Source organism: Achroia grisella, unplaced genomic scaffold (assembly GCF_030625045.1).
Source record: "Achroia grisella isolate CSIRO2021 unplaced genomic scaffold, CSIRO_AGI_Agris_v1 utg540, whole genome shotgun sequence".
NCBI lineage: Eukaryota > Metazoa > Arthropoda > Insecta > Lepidoptera > Pyralidae > Achroia > Achroia grisella.
In genome coordinates this window covers 2679177-2703387 of record NW_026712925.1, presented here as the reverse complement: position 1 = coordinate 2703387, position 24211 = coordinate 2679177, and the positions used below count along the sequence as shown (strand labels likewise).

Below are 24211 nucleotides of genomic sequence, written 5' to 3'. Positions count from 1 at the left end.
TGTACAAAGTTTTACGTTTTATGAAAAAGGATTTCAGTGCATATTACGGAACAAATAATAACCGTACGCACAATTTTTTAATCTGGCAACCTTTGGAAGAAAATTTTCATTCAATATTCTCTGGCTTTGCACGCTCCGGCTTGTTCTCTTTTTCGATTCATTTCATTCATTTTAATCCAGTTTTAATGCTATGAAATAAAATGGCTACCGAAAATTTGGTGACTGAGCAGTTTCAATTACTTGGCATAGACGTTGAACAAGAGGTTTTAACAAAATGTAAGTGATTATTAGTTCCTATAGGTACATATTATATACATATGATATTTAATTTATTGCTAAACAAAATGCTACTAAGTTAGATGCCAATCGAAATGAATGTTCAAGGTTGTTCCAATATTCACTTTTTTTTATAGGTATAAGTTTATGTGAAGATTTTAATGTCGATCCGGAAACTTTCATTGAACAATGGATGGCATTCAGTTTGAATTACTTAAACAGTGCACCACCTACGTTAGAAAATTTAGAAGTTTTTGCAAGAAAGGAATTTTCCAAGCGGGCGGTAAACCGCTCCAACACAGTCGTAAAAGAGACTTCATCAAATATCGCTTCTGGTCTCACTGTGTATGGCACGCCTATTTCCACTCAGTATCCTTTATGAAACTGTAATCCACGTGTTCTTTATCTACCATGTTACAAAAAGTTTTAACTTGTAATTATTACTTTTTTGTTAGATTTCATTAACATGTCTTGAGAATGTGTGTGTATATATTTTTGTTAACCTGTATGATTATTAACCTGTGTTATTTTTTCTTCTTATTTCCTTAATAAACAGACCAGATAATAATGTCCTTTCAAATTACATGACAGTAGCTCCAAAGGTTAGTTATATGCATTCTTAGATAGTATAAATGTACTATAAAATTGCCACATGTGATTATGAACATTACTATAGATTTATATTTATCATCCCTGTAATAAATGGAATAACAAGTATATTGTCCACCTCAAAAATATACCTGTAGTAAAAATTTCATTAATATTTCTTGAACTGTTAGGGCACTAATGGGTAATAGACTCATATTTATATACAATTCTAACACAATATATATGGTCAATTAAATAAATATGAGAAAGTAGTACATTTATCAAAATTATGTCTGATTATTGTTTTTGTTACTGCATGTCTGTATGTGGAATATTAAGATACTGCCTATAGTCACTGTAAAGTAATTGCCATGCTACTGGGTGTTTAAAAAATTGTCAGGTGATGTTTTGTTTGTTCATATCTGATCCTGACTAAACAAATCAAACATTGAGTCTTTTTAATTCTAATGGATGTACTGAAACTGTAAGTATTCTATATTAATTTTATTTATACATTTAGTAGGACTAATAATGTGTAATATATATTAGTGTAGATGCAGAGCCTATTTATGTCAAGTTAAATTTAGAGACTAGGCTTTTTTCTACTAAGAATGTGCCAAAATTATGAATTATACTTTGTTCCAATAGAATTTATAGAATATGTACAGAATATTTATCTTGAAAATTATTATATAAGCTTGTAACTATATGGAAATAGTAACACATTTATCTCAATGTTGAGGGTTGTAATGGGGTTTTAAAATTACTTTCTTAACAGTATTTATTTGTATTCACTTTCTAAATTGTACTGAAAAAAATAATAAAGCAAAAATTGTGAGCAAAATGAATGACATTATAGATGGTTGCATATGAAAAGATCATTAGTGTATTCAATGTACATTTTAATAATGGAATATATATTCCATTATTAAATACACACACACAATTCACAATATATTCAGTATAAAAAAATATATAGAAATAATTTTTGAATCATGTTGTATTTATTAATAGTATATTAAAAATAAATTATATCTATATTAGTGTTATTATAAACTTCTGTTTTTATGTTAGTTTTTTGTTAATGGTTGTGGCATATTATTTTGTGTAATTGTTTTATTTTCTTAGTCATTTTATAAATATATTAGTATTTTTATAGAGAATGAAAGAAGATTTGGATATCTGCTTGCATTGCATGGGTGTAGATTTGGTAGCGCAGTTAATAAAATCTGTGACTAGATCTACACTCATTGATTGCATGCAGACTTAACTACAATCAACAAAGAAGAATTTAATTTTAAAATTGGTTATATTTTATTTATTGAAAAAGAAACTGATCTGATATTAATTTATAATATATAGACATCAGTTTTCTATCAAATCAAAACAGACTTATTTATGTTAATCCCTTATGAATGTCATATTTTTGGTACTAATATTATATTCTATATCTAAAATAAAAAAATCTATCTCAAAATTCTTCAATATTTTGTTAAATAACTATTTCATAATCATATTATGTAATGAATATATTCTAAATTTATTATAATAATATTATTTAAACGACTTGATGATATTTGTGGGCGGGTTTGCTTCTGGTTCATGTTTTCTTTCGTGTCATGACTAGATCCATACTCGTCTGCAGCCATCAACTCATTCAACAAATATTTTTTGCAATATTATGTTAGAAAATAGTAGATTTAAAAGTACAAAATTCGAATGACTTGCTATAGGATATTGAATGTTGTTTTTATTACGGAATGGTTGCTCTACTTCAGGTTACCATTACGCAACTGTAAAGATAGTTTAAAATAAAATACAACTATTGTTTGATGTGACTGATCAGATGTTCCATGCCATGTGCATGTCATATTTATTGTTTAATTTATAAGATTCTGAATGAAAAAGTAAATATGGTATCCACAGTTCAATAATTTTCAAAATACTAATGTCATAATGCTGAGATAGCCCTGATATTTTAATGACTGTTCGATTGGAGTTTGAATGATGTATCACATGAAAATTCGTTTCTATATTACAAAACCTATTTTTTTTTTTATTTCCTCGCAGTTTTCGCATTATGATGGAATATTTTAAATAAAAACTATTTAAAAGACACAGACAGATACAATTTAATAATGTAAAACTTAGCTTACATTTAACACAAAATGTTAAATACAAATATGTTTTTGTAAAGTCTTTCAATATGTATAATTATACACATACTTTTCAGAGAGTAAAGCTAGAAACAGAAGTAGTATCTTCACATCAAACGGAATTGCGCCCACCTACATATTCACCTATTATGTTAGTATAATTTGTTGTGTACATTTATGTTATTACAAAATACATAATAATTTACTTACGGGAGCCGCACTTTACAAAGCAATTAAAATTGATAGCAATAATCTGGTACGTCAATCTAACTTGCGCATCATCACCACATCTATGAGTTGTAGTACATATGATCATAATTATAGACGCATGAGAAAACAAATATCTTGGACTGCTCTGCAACAATTTTTTAATTCGTGGATAGCCGTGGTATGCGTTATTAGTAGTTATCACTTTATGTAATGGCCAAAATAAAATGTATTTATTATGTTGGATCTGTTGCACTTTTGTTTTTGATAAAAATAATATTGAACAACCAGATTTGCAATTACATATAATTTTAAATTAAAAAACTCAAAATAATTCTTCCACCCTCTCATTATACCACTGATTTTTATTATTATTCTAACAGCGTGTAGTTCAGTAGTGATGACCTGCAACTGCTACATCAGTGTATTTATGAACAAAGTTTTCTATAGAAGTATCTCTTTATGCTTTTCATAATTTAATTATTTTTGTTGCAATGAATTCGTTGTAATGTGTTTCAGTGAACGCTCACTTAAATACTCATCACGACCAAATCCAGGCACAGTTGTACATTCGTATGGTGACGAAAAACAACTAGAGTTGATATCTCAGTCCAATAATCTCCATGATATTTCGAATCTCAACATTGTTCAAATACCAAATGACGACGGTGACCTATATACAAAAGCTACGTGAGTAATAAGATAATATTTAAATATATTGCCTTATGGATGTTTTGTTCATTATACGTTTCTATTTAGTTGTTGAATAATTACATCTTTTAAAATATATGTAGAAGCATCGCTGTGCGCGTCCAACTCTTCTTTTTTTATATTAACTAGACTTGATTTTGACAATTTATACTTATTCCTAACACTTAATTTATATTAATAATAAATATTTACATGTACAGGTTTGGTTTTGAAATGCTGCATGAGAAAGCTAGTATTTTTGATAACCACTTAACGTATTTGTCTCAATATATAATGAAAAAGGCGGGAATAACAGAATCTACTTCTACCAGACATAAAACACAGGTATGTGGAAGTGTTTATATTAAACTGATTGGTGTTCTCCATACTTCATATTGTACTTTTAATTAGATACTCATAATATATATTGGTTTTTATTATACATAAACAAAATTAATAAAAACCTATAGTTCTAATTTATAAGTCTTCATCTTGAGTTCCACTACAATCTTATTACGATCGAATTTTGCTGCATTACGATATGTATGCTTTTTCGGAAGGTACGTTCGTGATATGTACGTACGTACCTACGTATATCTGACAACCGTTTGTGGTATTCTTTATGAATCGTGGTTACAATTTTACATTTTATGGATCACCAGCTTCTGTACTGTAATATTAAAAATTTATATGTAAAATACCGTCTGTTTCATTAAGACCTGAGGATAGAAGTAAATACTTCATAAAAGCGATGTGACTATAGCAGTGACGCATCGACTATATCTTTTTATTTATTTCCCTTGGTCTGCTTATGCCTACTCTACCCGAGCGAACGTTACATAAAGAAGTTACTATTAAAATTCAATAAAATTGTATGTTGGGCATACTTGTTTTAGACCGTTGTGACAGTAGCCGGCCGAATAGAATGTGATGCTGATGCCAGGCTCAATCCCAAATCAGTTATGTTACAAGGGACTTGGGAAGAGTCACTCAGTCAAGCAGTACCTGTTGATATTGATAAGTATGTTTTAGGAAAACTGTTACAGTTCAAGTTTGATTTTAATTACAATTGGTTTATTGCTTTACAATAAAAACTTGCACCGTGTTAGCAATAAATAATATCATTCTTTTTAAATCTACGATGCCACATATAGAGTCGGGCCAGAAAAAATAGTTATATACATTCCACTATATGTATCATCCATTTAAAATATAGAAACATTTCAACAACCAATTGTCATTAGATTCGGTTATGTACCTAGTGTGAACATTCTGTGAAACTGCATTTTGTACATAGAAATTACATTTTTTATCTTTATAAATAATACATTTTATATCTTTTGATAAATGTACATTTACTGTTTTTGGCACAGTGTGACACAGTATTCATTGTTTCCCGGACAAGTGGTGGTGATGCGAGGTATTAATCAACGTGGTGATCAGTTCATCGCACATGAAATATTATCTGACGCCTCGAAACCCATACCTGATCCTAAAGCTGACATGCTGAACTATTTAGAAGGTAGAGTTATATACATTGTTTAGTAATAACGCTTATTGTTTGAAGATTATAAGATTAGATATGTCGAAGTAGAATCCTAATAATTAACTTTCCTAGATCAATTTCCTTTATAATTAGATCTCTATTTGCAAAAGAAGGATTTAAATAATTACCAAACGGTCTAAGTATTTTCTGTTATCTTTCGCACTCGGTTACAATTAGACACAGTCGTGTTACGGACATTTGTTATATGGGTTATTACTTTTTTTATGTAATTAGAATGGCAAACAATCTGGCGGTCCATCTTATGTAAATGATAACGGTCAACTATGTACATGAACAGCTCTACGAATATCACTTGACTCTGGGATACCACTATTGATCACTAAGATATAGCCTCGTATTCTGTAATATCACTATCTTATCTCATCTTTCAACTAAACCTTAGCTTACAAAGCAAGCGGCTTGGTGGCTGAAATAGGTTTCTCCCTCGGTAGAAAGTACATCGTAGCTTGCAATATTATATCAAAAGACATTTTTACTTGTATGTCGATTTTTTTTGTTTTTAGGTAAATTATCTATAATGATGGCGGCAGGACCCTATACTACTTCAGATAATATGGCTTACGAACCATTAAGAGATTTTATCACATACATTGGTACTCATAGGCCCCACGTGGTAATAATGACAGGGCCTTTCATGGATGTAGAACATTCCAAAATTAAAGATAATTCTATGGCGGAGACATATAAATCGTATTTTGAAAAGTTAATAGATAATTTAGCAGAAGTACATAAAACTAGGTAATATAATAATATTATTATTTATAATTCTATTCTACTATGTTATAAATTGTGTAATATTAGGTAATTCATGCGAAAGCTTTAATCTGTTCCAATAACTTACAAGACGCGAGAACTTTGGGGGACTTGTTATGAATATATTTTATGGGAATCTTACTAATACAGAAGTTTGCGAGTGTAGATGAATGTATGTTTGTTACTCGTTCACGCAAGAACCACAGAATGGATTTTAATTAAACCTTTCAAAAATATAACTTATATATCAGAATAATACAGGCTATAAAATTCAATTTCGCAGATGAATCCGTGGGCACTGCTATTAGAATATAAAAGCTAGCGTGGTGTTTCCACAAGTACATACAACTTTGAGTAAAAATTAGTTATAAATTAAAATACTATTTACATTATGGTTAGGTTTCATGACTATTATCACTGATTTTCCTGTTTTCATTCCCTTTATACAATATCTAAATTTTATTTTTAGTCCATCTACAAACATATACATTGTATCGAGTGTAAAAGATGTTTTCCATGTGAATATCTACCCAACGCCGCCATACTCAACACGAAGGAAATACCAAAATATACATTTCTTACCAGACCCATGCACAATTAACATAAATGGTGTTGTGGTGGGACTAACAAGTACTGATGTCCTTATGAGTATAAATAACGAAGAAATATCATGGTAAGTGGACAGTTTTATATTTTTAAAATTTTATTCATTAGTTTGCTATATTGTCTTTCTGGGTCATCTATAATGTGTTTACAAGCACTGACTGTCATTGTAAAACATTGCATATTATTTATTTCACACTAATATAATGTCAGTGGCTGATCATGTGCACTAATCACTTACACATAAGTAGATTTAAAGGCCTCAAAAACCACCAATTAGATATATGTTTTACAGCACACCAAAGGATCCTTATGTCCACAATGAAGTCGATCTGATGGACTTAAGTTAAAAAAAACTATTAATGTGTAAGTTTTACAAGTCGCCAAAAGATCTTCATATTCTTCTTCACAAAGATATCCATCTGACGTGATATATTGCTAGCAATGGGCCCAGCCTTAACTAACACTCCTTTTCCAAGGACGAGTATTTGTGATAGTATAACGGTATGTCCTTTGTTGGCAGCGGTACAGCAGGCGGTGTGGATAAACTGTCACGTCTATGTGGCCACCTGGTGCGACAACAAAGTTATTCGCCGTTATGGCCGCCACCCGCCACTCGGCCGACTGACGCCGCGTTGTGGGCTGCGCATTCACACCTTCCCTGCACGCCGCATCTAATGCTACTGCCTTCTAACTTCAGATACTTCGTCAAGGTACAGCTTTAGCTTTAGCTAGCATTTGAATATTAACAAAATGTTGCATACGAATGTGTGTGTGTGAATAGACATGCTAACTTCAGTTAATAAGGAAAACATGGTGGAAACTGCTAAGTCTTTACTGGACTGCACAAAAGAGGAACTATTCGAGCCGCCACGCAGCTTATTTTGTAAGGTGTGTTTCAGTGGAAGTGAGGCAGTGATATTACAGGAATCGCAGAAATCATATTGAAGAGACATCTTAGTCATATTGAATAGCAACCCATAAGTACCAAGGGCTGACGTTGTCCGTGCTCTTCATATACATAGATTTTCTCAATTTCAGTTATAAAAAAAATACATATTTAATATTACAGGAAGTGAATGGATGCGTGATGGTGAATCCGGAGCATCTAACCAAAGGCCAGGGCGGCGGCACCTTTGCTCGAATATTAGTTGACGGCAGCCTAAGTCCCTCCGAATTTATCAGTGCACAAATTATACGTATTTGAAGGTACAAATTAAATTTATGATACACTATCAAGTTCTTTTATTATAATATTGTTTATTAACAATCAGTATTTTATACATAACTGAAACTTCATGCATCTAGTCTAAAAGGAAAATGATTGGAACAAATAAAAAAATTATGCAACATAAATTGGGTCGTTAAGGGAAATAAGAGTCCCAGGCTCAGAACGCAACGCCATCTGCAAACCCATGCGTGGTGAGCTTCCTGCCGTTTTGCGCGCCGCGGGGTCCTCTAATTGGCGGTAACTGTAATCATGACAAAGTATATTATATATGTAAATTAACATAAGAATGCTGTGGTAAAGATACTGTACAAAAAAATGTAATATAATATTTCAGTAACCGTATGTGACAACTGGTTTAAACAATTAGTTCTTTACTGAAATAATAAATTATGATTATTTGTAAATTAAAGTATTCCAAAAATTATTCATTGTAATTGTGAAGATATAGATCTAACATCCACACACGCACAGTTGAATTAAGAACTCTATTCAAAGTCTCAAGAAATCAATCATTGATTTGAAATCGACAAGTATAATTACGTTTTCAAAGTCTCTAGCGGTTCAGTCTTGGGGTATCGTATTCCAGTTTCTGGATCAATTGTTGTCATTATGCACCTGAAAGATTAAAGGATAATTTTAACAACATATTCATGGAACGGCTATTATACTTTACTGTAAGAATATGAAAGCCTTACCTAGTACATGGTTTAATAATTTCAAACACGTTGTCGCCAATTTTAACAAACTTCCAATTGTCTTCATCGTAAGGCTTACCACCAGACAACACGAAGTTCGGTCTGAACACTCGTGATGATACTTGCGTCTCCTCCAAGCGTGTATTCAGATCGTCTACTGAAGCCTCATTTATTAGGTTGAATGGGACTTCATCAGGCAAAGCACCCTGAAAGTCAATATTTTATTACATCTTACCCGAAACCCGTAAATTATAGCATATAATCTCCATATGTTTACAATATAATAGTGGTTTTTATTTTACTGATTAATTAATAAATAAAATAACAAGCACTGTATACACGGTTTAAAAGCTTTTCATAAACTAAAATTTATTTAAACTGTTTAGCGGATTGTTTTTCATAATATTTTTTATAGTATCCCAATATTTCTAGCTGAGAAGTTCTCAGAACCGATAAAAATAAGAGTAAAATATGCTCCGAAAAAAAGTGAAGGTGCTAAAGTGAGTACTTGTAGTGTATAGAAAAAAAGTAAGAAGGCGGTATATATATTTTTCTTCTACTCTCCTCCTCCTCTGCTCTTCTACTTTCCTCAATCCACTCGTTTTGTTACCAGCAGACTGAAATACAATACCAGCAACTGATGACCCGAATCGAAATCAAATTGAAAATGCTACCAATTACAGTGAAAAAATCATACACAAAATTTATAGGTACTCTTGTGTATGATTTTTTCACTGTTAAATATTATAGGTCCGTCCGCGTGGAATAAAAGTAACCTAAGTTACTCCTTATTACATCAGCTATCTGCCAAAAAAAGTCCCATCAAAATTGGTCCAGTCATTTCAGAGATTAGCCGAAACAAACAGACAGACAGAAAGATTATGAACATTTATATGCGAGGTTAATGTAACTTTTAGTTTTCCACGTTGCTTTTATGTACGTCGTTTAATTTTAATAAAAATGTTATGGTTGACTTTCGTCGTGAAAATCTTTTCGGACCTAAATTAATGTAATAAATTAAACCATTAAACTAGGTACAATATAATAATAATTAATTATGTATACGATGAGATATTACCGTATCATCCTTTCCAAATTTGAATATTGGATTAATTGATTTTACACGTAAATCTCGGCTGCTTTGTGCAGCATAATATACCAATCGGAAGTTAGTGGTGGACTGATCAATAAGTCTGAAAAATAAAAACGTATTTATAATTTACTAGCTGTTCCCGCGACTCCACCCGCGTGGAATTTAACTTTATTTTCTAAAATAAAAAAAATATTTTAAATAAAAGTAGCCTAAGTTACTCCTTATTACATTAGCTACCTACCAAAAAAGTCCGGTCAAAATTGGTCTAGCCATTTCAGAGATTATTCGGAACAAACTGACCGACAGACATACAGACAAAAATAGTAAAGTGTTTTTTTTTGTATATGTACCTTATTTATATTTTAACTATGAAATAACAGTTTTTTATATTACAAACAGACTTTTATTTATATGTATAGATATCAGGTATACCTAGCGGCAGTGAATGTATGTGACAAGGGTCATGGAGAGATAAAGAAATGATGATGATACCTAACGAAGGTACATTTTTTGTCACTAACCTTGATAACCATTCGCTTACTGACCACCCGCAGTCGAATACAGGGACTGTAACTCCCCACACCGTCGCCGTCTGTGGTTTTTGCAGTGACACCACCTATTTTTATATAACAAACAATATATTAGAATTGTATACATACAATTTATATTTATGACAATGTAACAAATACGGTCAGATTATTTATTATGTAACGCAGCAACGCAATTTTCAATTATAACAGTCTAGCGATCCACCTCAGCTTCGCACGGCTGTAGACTATCTGATGGATTATAGATGGTCATATTATACGTATAAACCATCCGAAATATTCTTGTAATTTAGAAGTAAGCGGGGCAAATCAGAAGACAAAATAGATTAATATCAATAACATTGCTATTTTAAATGAATGATCATTTGAAAGTTGCAGTGACAATAGTACGATTCGAAGCTGCAACTGGATTTCTACATACTTACCGTAAAACCAATACAAAACGCTTAAATCTTTATAACTGCGTAAGGTATTTTGATACAGTTTTTAGCAATAGATAGTGATTCAAGAGAAAGGTTTATATGTATAATACATGTGCGAAGTCGGAATGGGCAACTAGTATATTATATAATCTCAAATCTGTATTTCTCTGTCTGATTTGTCTATATATAGATTTTAATGATTCAAATAAAAAAAAATGTTTTCGACTGCGTCACATAAAAAAAGGACCAGGCTCCAGACCAAATTACAATGTGGAACAATATACCGTAACGTCGTTTGTTATATAGCCCACAGAGCGTCCTGTTTCTTATATGGAAAAAGTATATTAAAAATAATTTTATTCAAAAGGCAAACTTTCATATGTATTGACTTATGGATAACCTTAGATAAGATAAATTATGATTTGCGCATACCGAGTACGCTTTGCAAATTATGTTTAATAAGCAAAATTAAAACTTAGGTAAATATATGTATAAAATAATTATAAATGTCAATTAAGAAATTGAGAAAATTTTAAACTATTATAAGAAAATCGTATATTATTATTTTTATAGAACTTATTTGCCGCCGCCTTCTTTAAAAAAGATATTCAATTTTATAATGTCATTTGTTGTTAATCCAAAAAATATTTAAATTTATTTTTTCGAATTTATACATTTTAGTGTCAACACTATGTTGACACTAAAATGTATAAATTCGAAAAAATAAATTGGTTATAATAACAATGTTAAAATAACTTTATTAGTTGTCATTTAATGTCTATATAGATTGGAACTTGGTTTATAATATGGGTTACTTTTTGTCGCAAAAATAAACAAAGCAGAGTATGAAAATTTATACGGGGTTTCAATATTTTGAGAGGTATGTAGAACTCATCGTAAATAGAAATAGGTTTATTTCTATTTATAATAATTAGTACTAACTTATAATAATAGTACAATAAGTACTTCGAGAGGTTATTGTACTATTCCCTGACATCTGCTAGGTACAAGTACACATTTAGAATATTTTTGGAATTGTGTTATTTTTACTACCATGACAAATTATTTATTTTATGCATGTACCTCGGCTAAATTTACGCTAATAGGCTCCATGTTGGCTCGATTCAAAGTAAGCACGGAACCTTTCACGGAAGGTTGTATTAACAGCAACTCGGGGTAAGCTCTGGCAGTAATGAAGTTATTTTGGTTATCTACTATCATCAGGAATCTGCAAAATATAAAACACCTTTAAAAAGAAAATTTTCACAATTTCGAATAAGATTTCACTTTTTTGTCAATCAACTATCACAAAGAAGAGTAGGAATACAGGGTCAGTAGTAAATGCGAAAACGAGTAGTAGTAGATACCCATTGAAGAACTGTCAAGTGGAAAATAGAAAACAATTTTTAAAACAGTCACGCACACTGCGCAGTAAGGATCAATTTTAAATGAAGAGCCCAAAACTTATAATTCAGATTCTCACTCTTCGTGAAAGTTTTTCAATGGGATCAAGTACTTTAGTTTTCAAATAATTTCTGTTTATTTATTAAAGTAAACATTGTATATATTTGTACCTGTCTCTAAGCCACCCATCTTTCAAGCCTAAGAGTGAGCACTCCGCTTTATCGACTTGCACAGCACCGCAGGACTTAATTGGGTATATGTAGAGGTCTTTCAGTGTACCCACTTGCGTCCAATTTTCAGGGATTTTTACTTTACTTGTACGTTCGTACAAACGGTAGGCGCAGTACGCGCCTCCGAGGACCCCGGCAGTGGCCACGCCTGCCGTTATGTAATGGCCTGAAATATATTGGATATATGTATACTTTATAGCACATATAACTTAAAATAGTACAAGAACATTAAAAATAATGTGTGAAAGTATAAGATTATAACCGGTAAACTGCAAGTAGAACTCGCAAAGTAAGAGAAACTAAATAATATTCATAATCTAGAATATTCTACAGACTCACTCTTACTTCGCATGGAATAAGATCCACGGAATATATTGTGATGTGTATCATTACTAACAATCCCCTTCCCATCCCCATTTGCTAAATCAGAATGTATATCTGTATGGTGTGGTATATGGTTTAGTTAATCTTAAACTTGTGATAGTATTATATTAAGAGTAGGTATACCTAGATGTAAATGTATCGATACCTAAAATTGTGAGATTTATCAGATAAATTTTCGATAAATATATTTATTTATATAGATTAACATTTATATTTAGATTTACAAGGACATATTTAATGCAATATTTTTTTTTATTTCTATTATCTGTAGTTCCCAAACTAGGTCAAACCTATAGGTATCTTAGGGGCTGAGAGCGTGGATACCAATATATATAAATATGCAGTATATACCTACTACAGTAAACTATTTTTAATTAGAGTATTACATAATTCAAATACAATAATTAACAATTCAAAATGTGAATCATTCAGTTAAAGCCGGTTACAATTAGAAAGAAAAATGGTCGAATTGAAAATATTATATTTATGTTAGTAAACATTGAACCAATTACACAGTAAATACTACCGTGTAGTCTTGTATTACGATATAGGTATATTTTTCAATATCTGATTTCGCATGCGCATAATATTGAAACTTCAGCAAGGGGGATGGAAACAAAGCAATCGACACTACATGTTAATGACAATGATAATGACATTGCTACCGAACTATACAACCGTGACATTGTTGGTAGTCGTAAAGGAATGGGTGCCATCGACACCTGCACATACTACATATATGTACAAATATGCAATCAAAACAATACCGGTCTGTTTATATTGGTATTTACGATGTACTACTTACTGTAACTTGACATTATTTCCTGGGAACTATGTGGGTATTGATTTAATTTAATAATTTTGTTCCTTTAAGATGTTTACGCTTTTATGATATGAATTGATATAGACGCTTAAATGTCCATATCACTGTTCTAACAGTTCTGACAGACTATCTAAAAATCATGCCGTCCCCAGACAGCACACTACTACGTAGGTACGTCAGATAAATATTATTTGCATAATGTTAATGTAACATAAAAACAGCTACGCACGACACAATTTAGAAGCCAGTCGGTAAGGTCAATATCATAGGTCATATAGAGATTGTATTGAATTCTCTCAAATTGACTAAAACCCGATTTTCTTTGTCATTTATCAATCTATCATGACCCGACAAATCTGGTCAACAGATCATGTCGTATGTGTACACTTTTACATTAAACCATACTTGTGAAGATTGCTAGTTGTTATCACGTGGTTACTTGTTCAGTGATAACAAGTAGTAGATAAAACGTCTTAATTTAAAAAATAAAATAATTCAGGTGTTCAACTTAACTTATCGATTTTAGGAGTTTTGTCGTTCGGCATAAGTTGGTCGAAATTAATAGATATCAATCTATCAAATTCATAAAATGGTCAAAACAAATCCTTATATCATAACCATTTTTTAAATAATATTTTTGTTATTGTTATGTGTACCAAATAAACTTAATTTCTTTCTAAATGAATATGTACGAATAAATCATAACTACATTTAGAATTACTAATTTAAAATTTAGGCAATCTAAATCCGCTTTTGTACGTGGCATATACATCATGAGAATATTTAATTTGTTCGTTTTTGCATGCAACTAGAGTATCCAGAAGAGAAGTTTAAATTTTGTCCAAAACGGCGCTTTCTGAAAACACTTAAAAATAAATGAAAAAGCATATATTTATTACATTAAATGTATATCACTCGATAGCCAAGTCATCAATATAATATCTTCCAACATAATATTAAAGTTATTTTTTTTTAGAATTTGCAACATTGTAATTCTACTTTCATTTTTGTAAGATTTTTAATTGTAGTTTCTTTTTTGTAATGTATATTGTAAAACTTTAAGTTGGGCTAAAAAGGATTTGTATTCGGAGCCGTAAAATCTGGACTGATCTGTGTTTTATTGACCGTGCGAGTTGTCACAACGTGACGCTTTGACGTTTAGTCAGTCAACGTGTCCGTCGTTATACTACTTTTTATTCAAGAATCTATATATTTAAATTCACAAAAAAATATATTTTACATATTAAAAAAAAATGTTTAAATAAGATTAGTAGTCTGTAAAAGAAAACTGATGTATTTTCATTTATTAGAATACTAGTGAATAAAAATGGTTCTTTTAAGTAATGATGAGGTATATATTAGTCTACTGTCTATAATCTCGTTTTAGTATTATAATTTAATTATCTTCCAATTATTCAATTCTAGTTTTTGGCGGAGCTAACGAAACTATTCCAGAAAGCTCGTATTGCAGGCTCAGTTACTATGACAATGAAAAGGTGTAAGTAATTCAAAAACTATATATATGATATATCACATGTAGTTTATTTTATATAATTCTACAGGAATATTATTTCAGATGATGGTCGTACAAAACCTATACCGAGAGATGGAACACCGGCAGTCAACAATCCTAGCTATAAATGTTTATTAAGAGCACAACATAAGAGTAAAAAAATTTCTACAGTTGTGGAACAACGAGATGTTGAAAAATTTACTACTGCCTATTCTAACTTATTAAAGACTAGCGTTAATGGACTGAAGCGCTTAAAAAAGCCCAAAAAGAAAGCGATTGCAACTCAGTAACATTTAATGTAGCTGAAACAATGTGTCAAGAGACTGAAATATATTGTGCGCAAATTGTGGCAAATCTGTGTGTACTTTATGTGAGTGTACCGTATGATGTACTAGCGTGAAGGACGAGGTCCATTGAATGTTGCTCTTCTCTCACATGTGAGATGTGAAGAGTTGGAGTCGTGCCTGTTGTTGCTAGTGATTCTCATGCAACACAACTTTAGTCATTTGACCATCTGTCTAATTCACCTAATATGTATACATCATTTTAAGTTACAAATTTCAAAATAAACCTTTTTCAAATTAATTATATTATTATTTGTTACTGTTAATAACATCTTAATTTTTTATGGATGAACCTAGAATGTTGCACCCATGTGGATGAACTTCTTAATTATGATCACAGTATACTAATAAAGTGAATTGTGTTGTACATAAACTCTCCTATATATTACAGTTATACCTTGAAGACAAATGAGTGTATATTCTGTATTGTCCATGTATAGTAGTAGACTATCTTTATTATCAATCTGAAGATGTTTCAAAGTTACTTTGTCTGTAACATTTTTCTACCCAGTACATTTAAAAAAACTAAGAGTTGAATTACAAATAATAAGACCTGGTACATACATGTCATGTTAGGACTAATATTTTATTTACCTTTGAATACTGAGATTCTACTAACAATAATTTTTTAAAGCAAACTTTCACACAAATTTTATGATTTGATATTTTATTTCATGACTTCTTTCTTATTCCAATCTTTACACAGCTGGTCACATTTGTGAGACATTTAATATTATGGATTCTCGAAATATTTTGTTAATACTTGTTTTATTACATATATATGATGGCATCAATAGTCTACCGGTTTAGCTCACCACCTTACTTCCGATATATTCCGACATATATATATACTTCAAATAAACAATGTACATAAGTAGCAGTTGTATATTACCCACAACACAAGATCGGCTTAGAATGGGACTAGATGTAGCTGTGTGAATTGTCCTGCAATAAAATATGATATTGGCTCACACGCACCAATTCATGTAAGAAAGTAAGGTGCGCCTTGTTTATTAAATAAAATATAAATACAATTATTTGAAAATATTTTTATTAAAAGTCCTTACAATTTTTAGATATTTATTTTTCATTTTTCTATAAGTCAATATTTTGTTATCACATTATGAGACCAATTTTCATTAGATACCAATAAGGCCTTAATTTAGGCTGAGTCAATACATTGTATAATAAGCCCACTAAGTATATGCAACAGTACAGATAAAAATACTAATAATTTCAATGAATTAATACTGATTTAAAAATTTTTGGATAACTGTAGAATGAATATATCTTTAATTATTCTAATATTTTCAATACTTGAAATATGATTACAAGAATATTGGATATTGTAGGTATTTCGATACAATTAAAGTGGAATTATACCTTTCGCTAATTCATATGTGCTATGCTTGTTCCATATAATTCCATCTTTATACAATATTTTATATAATGAGTCATATGATAAGTGAAAGTATACTTTTTGATAAATAAATTATAATGTTCTATAGACAAATTAAATAATAATACAATGAATTATTTTAAGTTTATTTAAAAAATAACAAATAATTCTTCTAATAAAACAATGTTGCCATGGTCATAGCTGTTGTTACACTCTGTATTGAATATATCTACTTGAGTATGAAGTATTACACAATGAGCCATATAGTTCATTTGTGAGCTATCATTTTATATATTTAAGATTGAGTATACTTAGGTAATATAGCAATGCATTTTATAAATTCAGTATTAATTCATCCTATTCAACTAATAATTTATATAATTGATAAAACAACAAAACATATTAATTAGCGAACACAATAAAATTGCACCTCAAAAATAGTCAATAATTAAATAGATATTTAATTTTAAACTTAACAGATATATTTCCTTTGATTACGTAAAATTAACAATAAAAAAGTCTAATGAAAGTTTTTCTTAATTAGGTAACAATGATTTTAGGTAGAACTATTTTCAAGATCAATGCCTTAGTGTTATATACAAAAGGTATACTACATTCATCTTTGATTTTATGAATATATTTTTAAATATCAATATTTTCAAATCATGACAAAATACGCAATGTTTAATGACTAGAAACTAAATTAACAGTCTGACTTATTAAATCATTTTGTTACAAAATATAATGTATCTTAACTTTTAAATAATAATACCACTATATAACATTTTTGGACGTGAGTCGTTTGAGACAAGCATTCTTAACGGGGTCGTTGCCGAGTCGTTCGGCCTCCTGCAACACGCGACGCAAATCGTTGGTGCGGTCATGCCGCGCGGCCAGTATGTATGCGCTGCTGAGGTTGCGGCAAACTAAGTAGCACGATATCTGTACAAATACCATAGATAATATTACAAATCCGAAATTTACACCACCGTTGCCATGCATAAATATCTTTGTATAGGAAATGAATAGACAGAAGTTTGATAGATAAAATATGAGTAGGTTACTTTTTAGTAACTGGGGTAACAAACACGTTACCGTCCACCTAATGGAAAAGTGGCTACTGTCGCCTATATACACGAACACCACCACTTAATGTGATATATAAATTCCTGAGTTAGGTTTACTAACCCAGTTATTTTACTGTCATTATTTACTACTAAAAAATAAATTACAAACCAAAATATAGCTTGCTAATCATGGTGCTTTGAAGAAGAAATACATAAAAAAATGGTACATACGCAGATGGCTTTGTGTATAGTCTAGGGGGTCCACAATCCACTCAACCATAGACGTGTATCTCATTCATTAACTCTCAAACATTTGATTGTCTAATTTAATCAATACTGTAGCCTAATATTGTCTAGTGGTATCTACCATTCCATAATTATGTAGTTTATTTTTAGTTCTATCTACCTTGATGGTAACGCTGTGTATATCGCATATGAGCAGCTCGGCTTGTTCGTCATACAGCTGGCCGCGAGACTCGCAACGTGCCACAACCGCGCTTACTCCCGATTCTAGCACTTGATCGCTCATAAGGCTGAAACGTAATATATGTTTAAATCTCTAGCATAGTGTCACTTCTGTACTAACAAAAAATATAAAAAATAAATAAGTAAATACTAATACAATATTATTAAAGTTAATGTTAGTAAATACATTACAAAAAGAAAAATAAAATGGTATATCACAGCTGTAGAATTCCATCTTACTAATATTTAAATAGGGGCTCGAAAGATGTTTGATATTAAATATGTGTACGTTTAAAGTTACTTTTATAATTTTTATAGTACAATATTTATATAGTACAATGTCGTACAATTTCCGTTGATGAAAAATGGCTAAAAGGTATTATATGAGTATAGAGAACACTTTTTATACTATTCTATATAAGTATAATTGTGTGCAATGTTAATATCATAAGCTACGGTATTAACATTCTTAAACAACAACTTTGTATTATTGTATGGATTACATCTCTCCAGAGTGGAACACCGCACGCTTTGCTGAGTAATACACACGGGTTCCGTTCTTTCAAATTAGACCATTGGAGTAAGTTTACTTGCCTTTAATGATATTAAATATAAAAAAATCTGATACATACCTAGCAGCAGTTTCTTTAGAAGTTCGGATACATTTAGCCAGCATCTTGACTTCCATAAATCTGTCGGCATGTACCAAGTATCTTGCTACGTGCGTATATATGTTCATGGAATCCAATTTGTGTTCAGTTATAATTCTGTAATAATAATTACTTTCAATCAACTTTAGTAATGTTATCTGCTTTTTTAAATGTATGAATATACATAGAATGGTGCCTTCATCTGTGATGACGGTATACGCTTGCACAGTGAGAGGACACAGTGGAGGAAGATAAGGATGAGCATGAAGTCAGATCAGTCAGTACATTGTAGTAAATTTATTAGCAATTTATCACAATAGTTTCCAGAACGAACACGGGTATTAGAGCAAAAGCCCACGACGGCCAGACATACGTCTTATTAGAAAACGTGAAAGTTCTTGTATGTGTGTCCCCAACACAGGTAAGAACGATCTCCAAACATGAAACCTGGATCGTGGTTCCTTTGGCAGGTAACAGGTAACAATGGTGTAAGAATTTTCATATCAAATTCATTATTTTAAGAAACTCCATATTTTCATATATTGTTCGTAGTAGTATTATTACTTGCTTTGCTCATTGCCAGACACTTAGTGTGGTTCGAACCCCCCTAAACTATACTATTTTATAAATAAATTATTGACATATATATTATTGAGAGAACTATTAAACTGAGTTTCCTAAATTGCCAAACAGTTTTCTTGGTTCTTCATCCTACCAGACTCATTGAAACCGTATATTGGGTAACAACGGTGCATACAATTTCATATCATTTTCGTTATTTTAAGAAACTCCATAGAAATAGAAATAATCTTTATTCAAATAAACTCATTACAAGCCCTTTTGAATAGTCATATTTTGATTCTTCCACTCTATCGTAATGCAGGTTCATCACAAGAAGAATGAGCAAGAAACTTGTGTGTTGCTCTTTTTAATAGATGTTTTTTTTATATAAATAATTACAGTATAACAAGAGGCATGCGATAATCAACATAGAAATCGCTACGCACTCATTATTAGTGTAATCAGATAATATTGTCAGTGCTATGGATTTAAAGTTTTTCTATAAAAACATTATTATAGTTAACGAATTCTTCAATTTTATAGTAACCTTTTTTGCAAAGGAACTGTTTTATTTGACATTTAAATCTTTTTTCTGGCAGATTTATAACAGACTCTGGTATTTTATTGTAAAACCTTACGCAATTGCCATAAAACGAATTACTAACTTTAGCCAAACGACATTTAGGTAAAATCAGTTTGTTGGTGCAATCACTAACTCTTTTGAAACTGTCTATATTCTTCCTGGCATAGATGATATTTTCATAAATGTATTGAGAAGCAACAGTGGGGATATTTGATTCCATAAAACACTCTCGCAATGACTCCCTGGAACTCATACCATAAATGGAGCGAAAAGAGGGCCACTCTTTTATAAAGTAAATATTGTATTTATATCAGCTGCTTAGCCCCATAACAAAATACCATACGACATAATGCTATGGAAATAGCTAAAATAGACAAGTTTAGCCGTTGCCACGTCTGTTAATTGTCTAATTCTTCTTACCGCATAAGCGGCAGAACTAAGTCGATTCGGCAATTTAGTAATATGAGCACCCCATTGCAACTTGGAATCTAATGTGATACCTAGAAATACAGTATCGTCAACAAAATTAATAGGTTTAGTGTCCAATACGATTTTTGAATCTACTGGCCATACATTGGGGAGAGTAAATTTGATACATTTAGTTTTATTTGCATTTAGTAGCATATTATTAGCAGTAAACCATTTCAAAACATAAGAGAGAGCACCATTTACTTCGTCCATATCATCAATATGCCGAATAACTTTAAATACTAATGCAGTATCATCAGCAAACAGAACTATGTCAGCTATCATTTCTACCATATACGGAAGATCGTTTATGTAAACTAAAAATAAGAAAGGACATAGAATAGAGCCCTGAGGAACACCCATTTTAATACTAGTTCCCTCAGACTTTACACCATTTATTTCAACAACTTGCATTCTATTATTTAGATAGGATTTCATCATGCTTAGTCCTTCATATCTAATATCGTAATGTTCTAGTTCAGTGATTTACCGTAAAAGTTTTAAAGTTTCATGATCAACGTTCAATCAAAAATAAAATGGGCCTGGTTTTAATTATTTTTTTGCTATGTTTCATTAAATTGGGAAAAACACCGTCAAAAATACATTTATTGAAGATAGTTACTAAATATGGAGCAATAACATCTATAGCGGTGTTAATAACATATTTTCATATATTGTCCGTAGCATTATTATAACTTGCGCTGTTCATTGCCTGACACTTAGTGTGGTTCCAACCCCCCGCCGGATATTATTTATAAAACTATATTATTTTATAAATAAACTTACGTTATTTTAATAAAACTGAACTTTATATATATTATTCAGAGAACTATTAGAATAGAATAGAAAATCATTTATTAAAATAAACTTAATTTAAGCACTTTTGAATAGTCAACAGTTTTTTTAAATCTACCGCTTATTCGGAAAGCTGTCTCATCACAAGAAGAATAAGCAAGAAACTTGTGTGTTGCTATTTTAAACAATCCTTGTAAGTTAACATTTTACAAGTCGAAACGTGTGAATACAAACTACCAACCAGCACTAATTTATTTAGGCTCAAATATAAAAACACAATAAGATTAAATCAGTCGTAGTGATAAGAGCAGACCAGTCCCTACAAGCAGCACTCGTTCACGAGTATGACGGATGAGCCAGCCATCACTGCGCTCGACCATATTTTAGTCTGGACATTTTAGATGACTACTGTTTACACTCGACCACGTCACAGTTACAAAAATTACTATATGGTAGTTACAGTATTCGCACTTTACATGAGGATGCATGCGGCAATCAATACAAAAGCCACGCTATCATATATCAAGAAAGCAGTATGAAAAATAAATTATAACGTTGTCCGCAAATAAACTTATACTTGAAATATTTTGCTATCATCTATAAATTCATCTATCCTATAATAGGCTATTTTACATAACATTTGTTTAATATAAAGTTTGAACTAGTTATTGAAGTGTGTAGTTATTGAACTGTGTTTCTTAAATTGCCAGACAGTTTTGTTGGTTCTATCATCCTACCAGACTCATTGGAACTGTATATTGGGTTGGAACCATACTAAGTGTCTGGCAATGAGCAGCGCAAGTTATAATAATGCTACGAACAATATATGAATATATGGAGTTTCTTAAAATAACTAATTTGATATGAAATTGTATGCACCGTTGTTACCCAATATACGGTTTCTATGAGTCTGGTAGGATGAAGAACCAAGAAAACAGCCTGGCAATTTAGGAAACTCAGTTTAATAGTTCTCTAAATAATATATATAAAGTTCAGCTTTATTAAAATAACGTAAGTTTATTTATAAAATAGTATAGTTTAGGGGGGTCCGGCGGGGGGTTGGAACCACACTAAGTGTCTGGCAATGAGCAGCGCAAGTTATAATACTACTACGAACAATATATGAAAAAGTGGAGTTTCTTAAAATAACGAATTTGATATGAAATTTTTTACACCTTTGTTACCTGTTACCTAAGGAACCACGATCTAGGTTTCATGTTTGGGGATCGTTCTTACTTGTGTTGGGGACACACATACAAGAATTTTCACATTTACTAATAAGACGTAAGTCTGGCTGTCGTGGGCTCTTGGGCTATATGAAGTCGCGGGTTCAAGTAATTATGTACAGTGCTGTATGTTAGAACATATATTTGTAAAAACAATAGATAACGCTTACCTAAATGCCAATTCGAAACCAGCTTCTACATTTTGTCCCGTCGCTAATACAACAGCGATTAATCTTATTTTATCTGTGTTCGATCCGAACAGAGTCAACGGTCTAAATTCATTGGTTATGTCCGATTCCTTTCGTGTACTGGCAATCGGTATGACCTCATTTAACACTTTCTCAGTTAATCTGCCAGTCTCTTCACAAGCTGCGAGATAATCAGTCAGTTCCATTTGGCGAGTAATCGTCGTCATTAAACCGTCTATGGTCACTTTATCCAAATGAAATTGAATAGATTTCGGGTTGTTTTCCCCTGAAATAAATGATAATCAATATTTACATTTTAGTTTGTTGAATGTTAGTATTCTCAATGAATACATAAATGTATAACAGCCGGGGAGTATTAATAAAAAAGATTTCAGATTTTGTGTTTGGTGCGCTTCAAAACAGAAATTTCTGACTTAGCAATAATCTAAATAGCAGATTATAAATAGAATAAGAATTATATTCCTGAGTAGTAATACTCGCCTTGGTTATTCTAAGACTTAAATTATTGTATTAAATAACTTAATATTAACACAATTATGCATTTAAAACTGGGCCATTTCAACAGATAATTATAATTTTTACCAGTGGAGGTTTGACTGACCACAATAAAAAAATAACATTTTGTGCCATAAATCAATAAATAAATTATGGCATTTCAAGTATGATATTCAGTTTAACATTATATATTTTTAGCAATCGCTTCAACTTAGAAAAATGATATCAAAGTCACATGGGTATTGATTTTGATACATGAATAATACGGATCAAAGGGTGCGTGTGGGTACTGACTGTGCGCGGGCGCCGAGGTGGGGACGCAGTGCGAGAGGTGCGCGAGCGCGGCCGCGAGGCGGTGGCGGCGTGCGCGTAGTTCGGCGAAGGGCGTGGCTGCACGTGCTAACGGGCGCGCGAACAGCAGCGCGCACGTGGCCGACGCGCGGGCGTGCTGCGCGCTGCCAACCTGCAGCGCGTACAACGCCTCCAGCCGCCGGCTCGCCTCCAGCGTGCGGCACACGTGCATTATATACTCCTGACATACAATAACAATGTATTTATTATTTCTCCGTTCATACACATATGTAGATCTTAGTGCTATTTTCTTATTAAGCGTTTTGGGCTATTGTCCTCACCTGCATAGATCTCTTGTGCGCGCCCTTTTTCCAAGTTCAAAAGCTTAGTGCTAAGTGAAAGAACAGATACCCATAAGTATAAATTATAAAATTACTAACTTTGATTAAAAATAATATTACAAATATCATTTCAT

At 31.5% G+C, this 24211-nt stretch overlaps 4 protein-coding genes across 10 annotated transcripts in view; 2 read left to right on the top strand and 2 right to left on the bottom strand.

Moving 5' to 3' along the window:
- The first annotated feature begins 134 nt into the window (after nt 1–134).
- On the top strand, nt 135–8096 carry LOC131847589 (DNA polymerase alpha subunit B). Of its 2 annotated transcripts, XM_059197183.1 has the most exons (12): nt 135–276; nt 414–645; nt 833–878; nt 3098–3171; nt 3747–3917; nt 4139–4262; nt 4814–4938; nt 5291–5439; nt 5988–6222; nt 6707–6910; nt 7364–7553; nt 7913–8096. In XM_059197183.1, the coding sequence occupies exons 1-12, from the start codon at nt 201–203 to the stop codon at nt 8045–8047; spliced, it is 1761 nt and encodes a 586-aa protein (XP_059053166.1). In that variant the 5' UTR covers nt 135–200; the 3' UTR covers nt 8048–8096. The 2 variants fall into 2 exon arrangements, with proteins under 2 accessions (XP_059053166.1, XP_059053167.1); XM_059197184.1 differs by lacking the exon at nt 135–276 and having other exon boundaries at nt 581–645; nt 838–878.
- LOC131847591 (mitochondrial amidoxime-reducing component 1) lies at nt 8089–13727 on the bottom strand. 2 transcript variants are annotated; one of them, XM_059197185.1, is made up of 8 exons: nt 13653–13727; nt 12404–12629; nt 11913–12057; nt 10381–10475; nt 9845–9959; nt 8767–8972; nt 8612–8686; nt 8089–8312 (listed from the first exon to the last, which is right to left on the bottom strand). In XM_059197185.1, the coding sequence occupies exons 1-8, from the start codon at nt 13663–13665 to the stop codon at nt 8183–8185; spliced, it is 1005 nt and encodes a 334-aa protein (XP_059053168.1). In that variant the 5' UTR covers nt 13666–13727; the 3' UTR covers nt 8089–8182. The 2 variants fall into 2 exon arrangements, with proteins under 2 accessions (XP_059053168.1, XP_059053169.1); XM_059197186.1 differs by lacking the exon at nt 13653–13727 and adding an exon at nt 12809–13004.
- LOC131847592 (signal recognition particle 14 kDa protein) lies at nt 11568–15768 on the top strand. Of its 4 annotated transcripts, none has more exons than XM_059197188.1 (4): nt 11568–11709; nt 13449–13616; nt 15096–15168; nt 15247–15768. In XM_059197188.1, the coding sequence occupies exons 2-4, from the start codon at nt 13482–13484 to the stop codon at nt 15471–15473; spliced, it is 435 nt and encodes a 144-aa protein (XP_059053171.1). In that variant the 5' UTR covers nt 11568–11709; nt 13449–13481; the 3' UTR covers nt 15474–15768. The 4 variants fall into 4 exon arrangements, with proteins under 4 accessions (XP_059053171.1, XP_059053173.1, XP_059053170.1 ...); XM_059197190.1 differs by lacking the exon at nt 11568–11709 and adding an exon at nt 12678–12752; XM_059197187.1 differs by lacking the exon at nt 11568–11709 and having other exon boundaries at nt 13381–13616.
- An 824-nt stretch (nt 15769–16592) lies between these two features.
- Nucleotides 16593–24211, bottom strand: part of LOC131847784 (zinc finger FYVE domain-containing protein 26 homolog) — a 28924-nt gene continuing 21305 nt past the window's right edge. For both annotated transcript variants that reach the window (XM_059197433.1, XM_059197434.1), the window contains 5 exons: nt 23740–23977; nt 22912–23215; nt 19091–19225; nt 18400–18526; nt 16593–17868 (listed from right to left, as the gene is read on the bottom strand). In XM_059197433.1, coding sequence (XP_059053416.1) covers nt 17701–17868; nt 18400–18526; nt 19091–19225; nt 22912–23215; nt 23740–23977 — 972 coding nt within the window. In that variant the 3' untranslated portion in view covers nt 16593–17700. The remainder of the gene's footprint in view (nt 17869–18399; nt 18527–19090; nt 19226–22911; nt 23216–23739; nt 23978–24211) is intronic.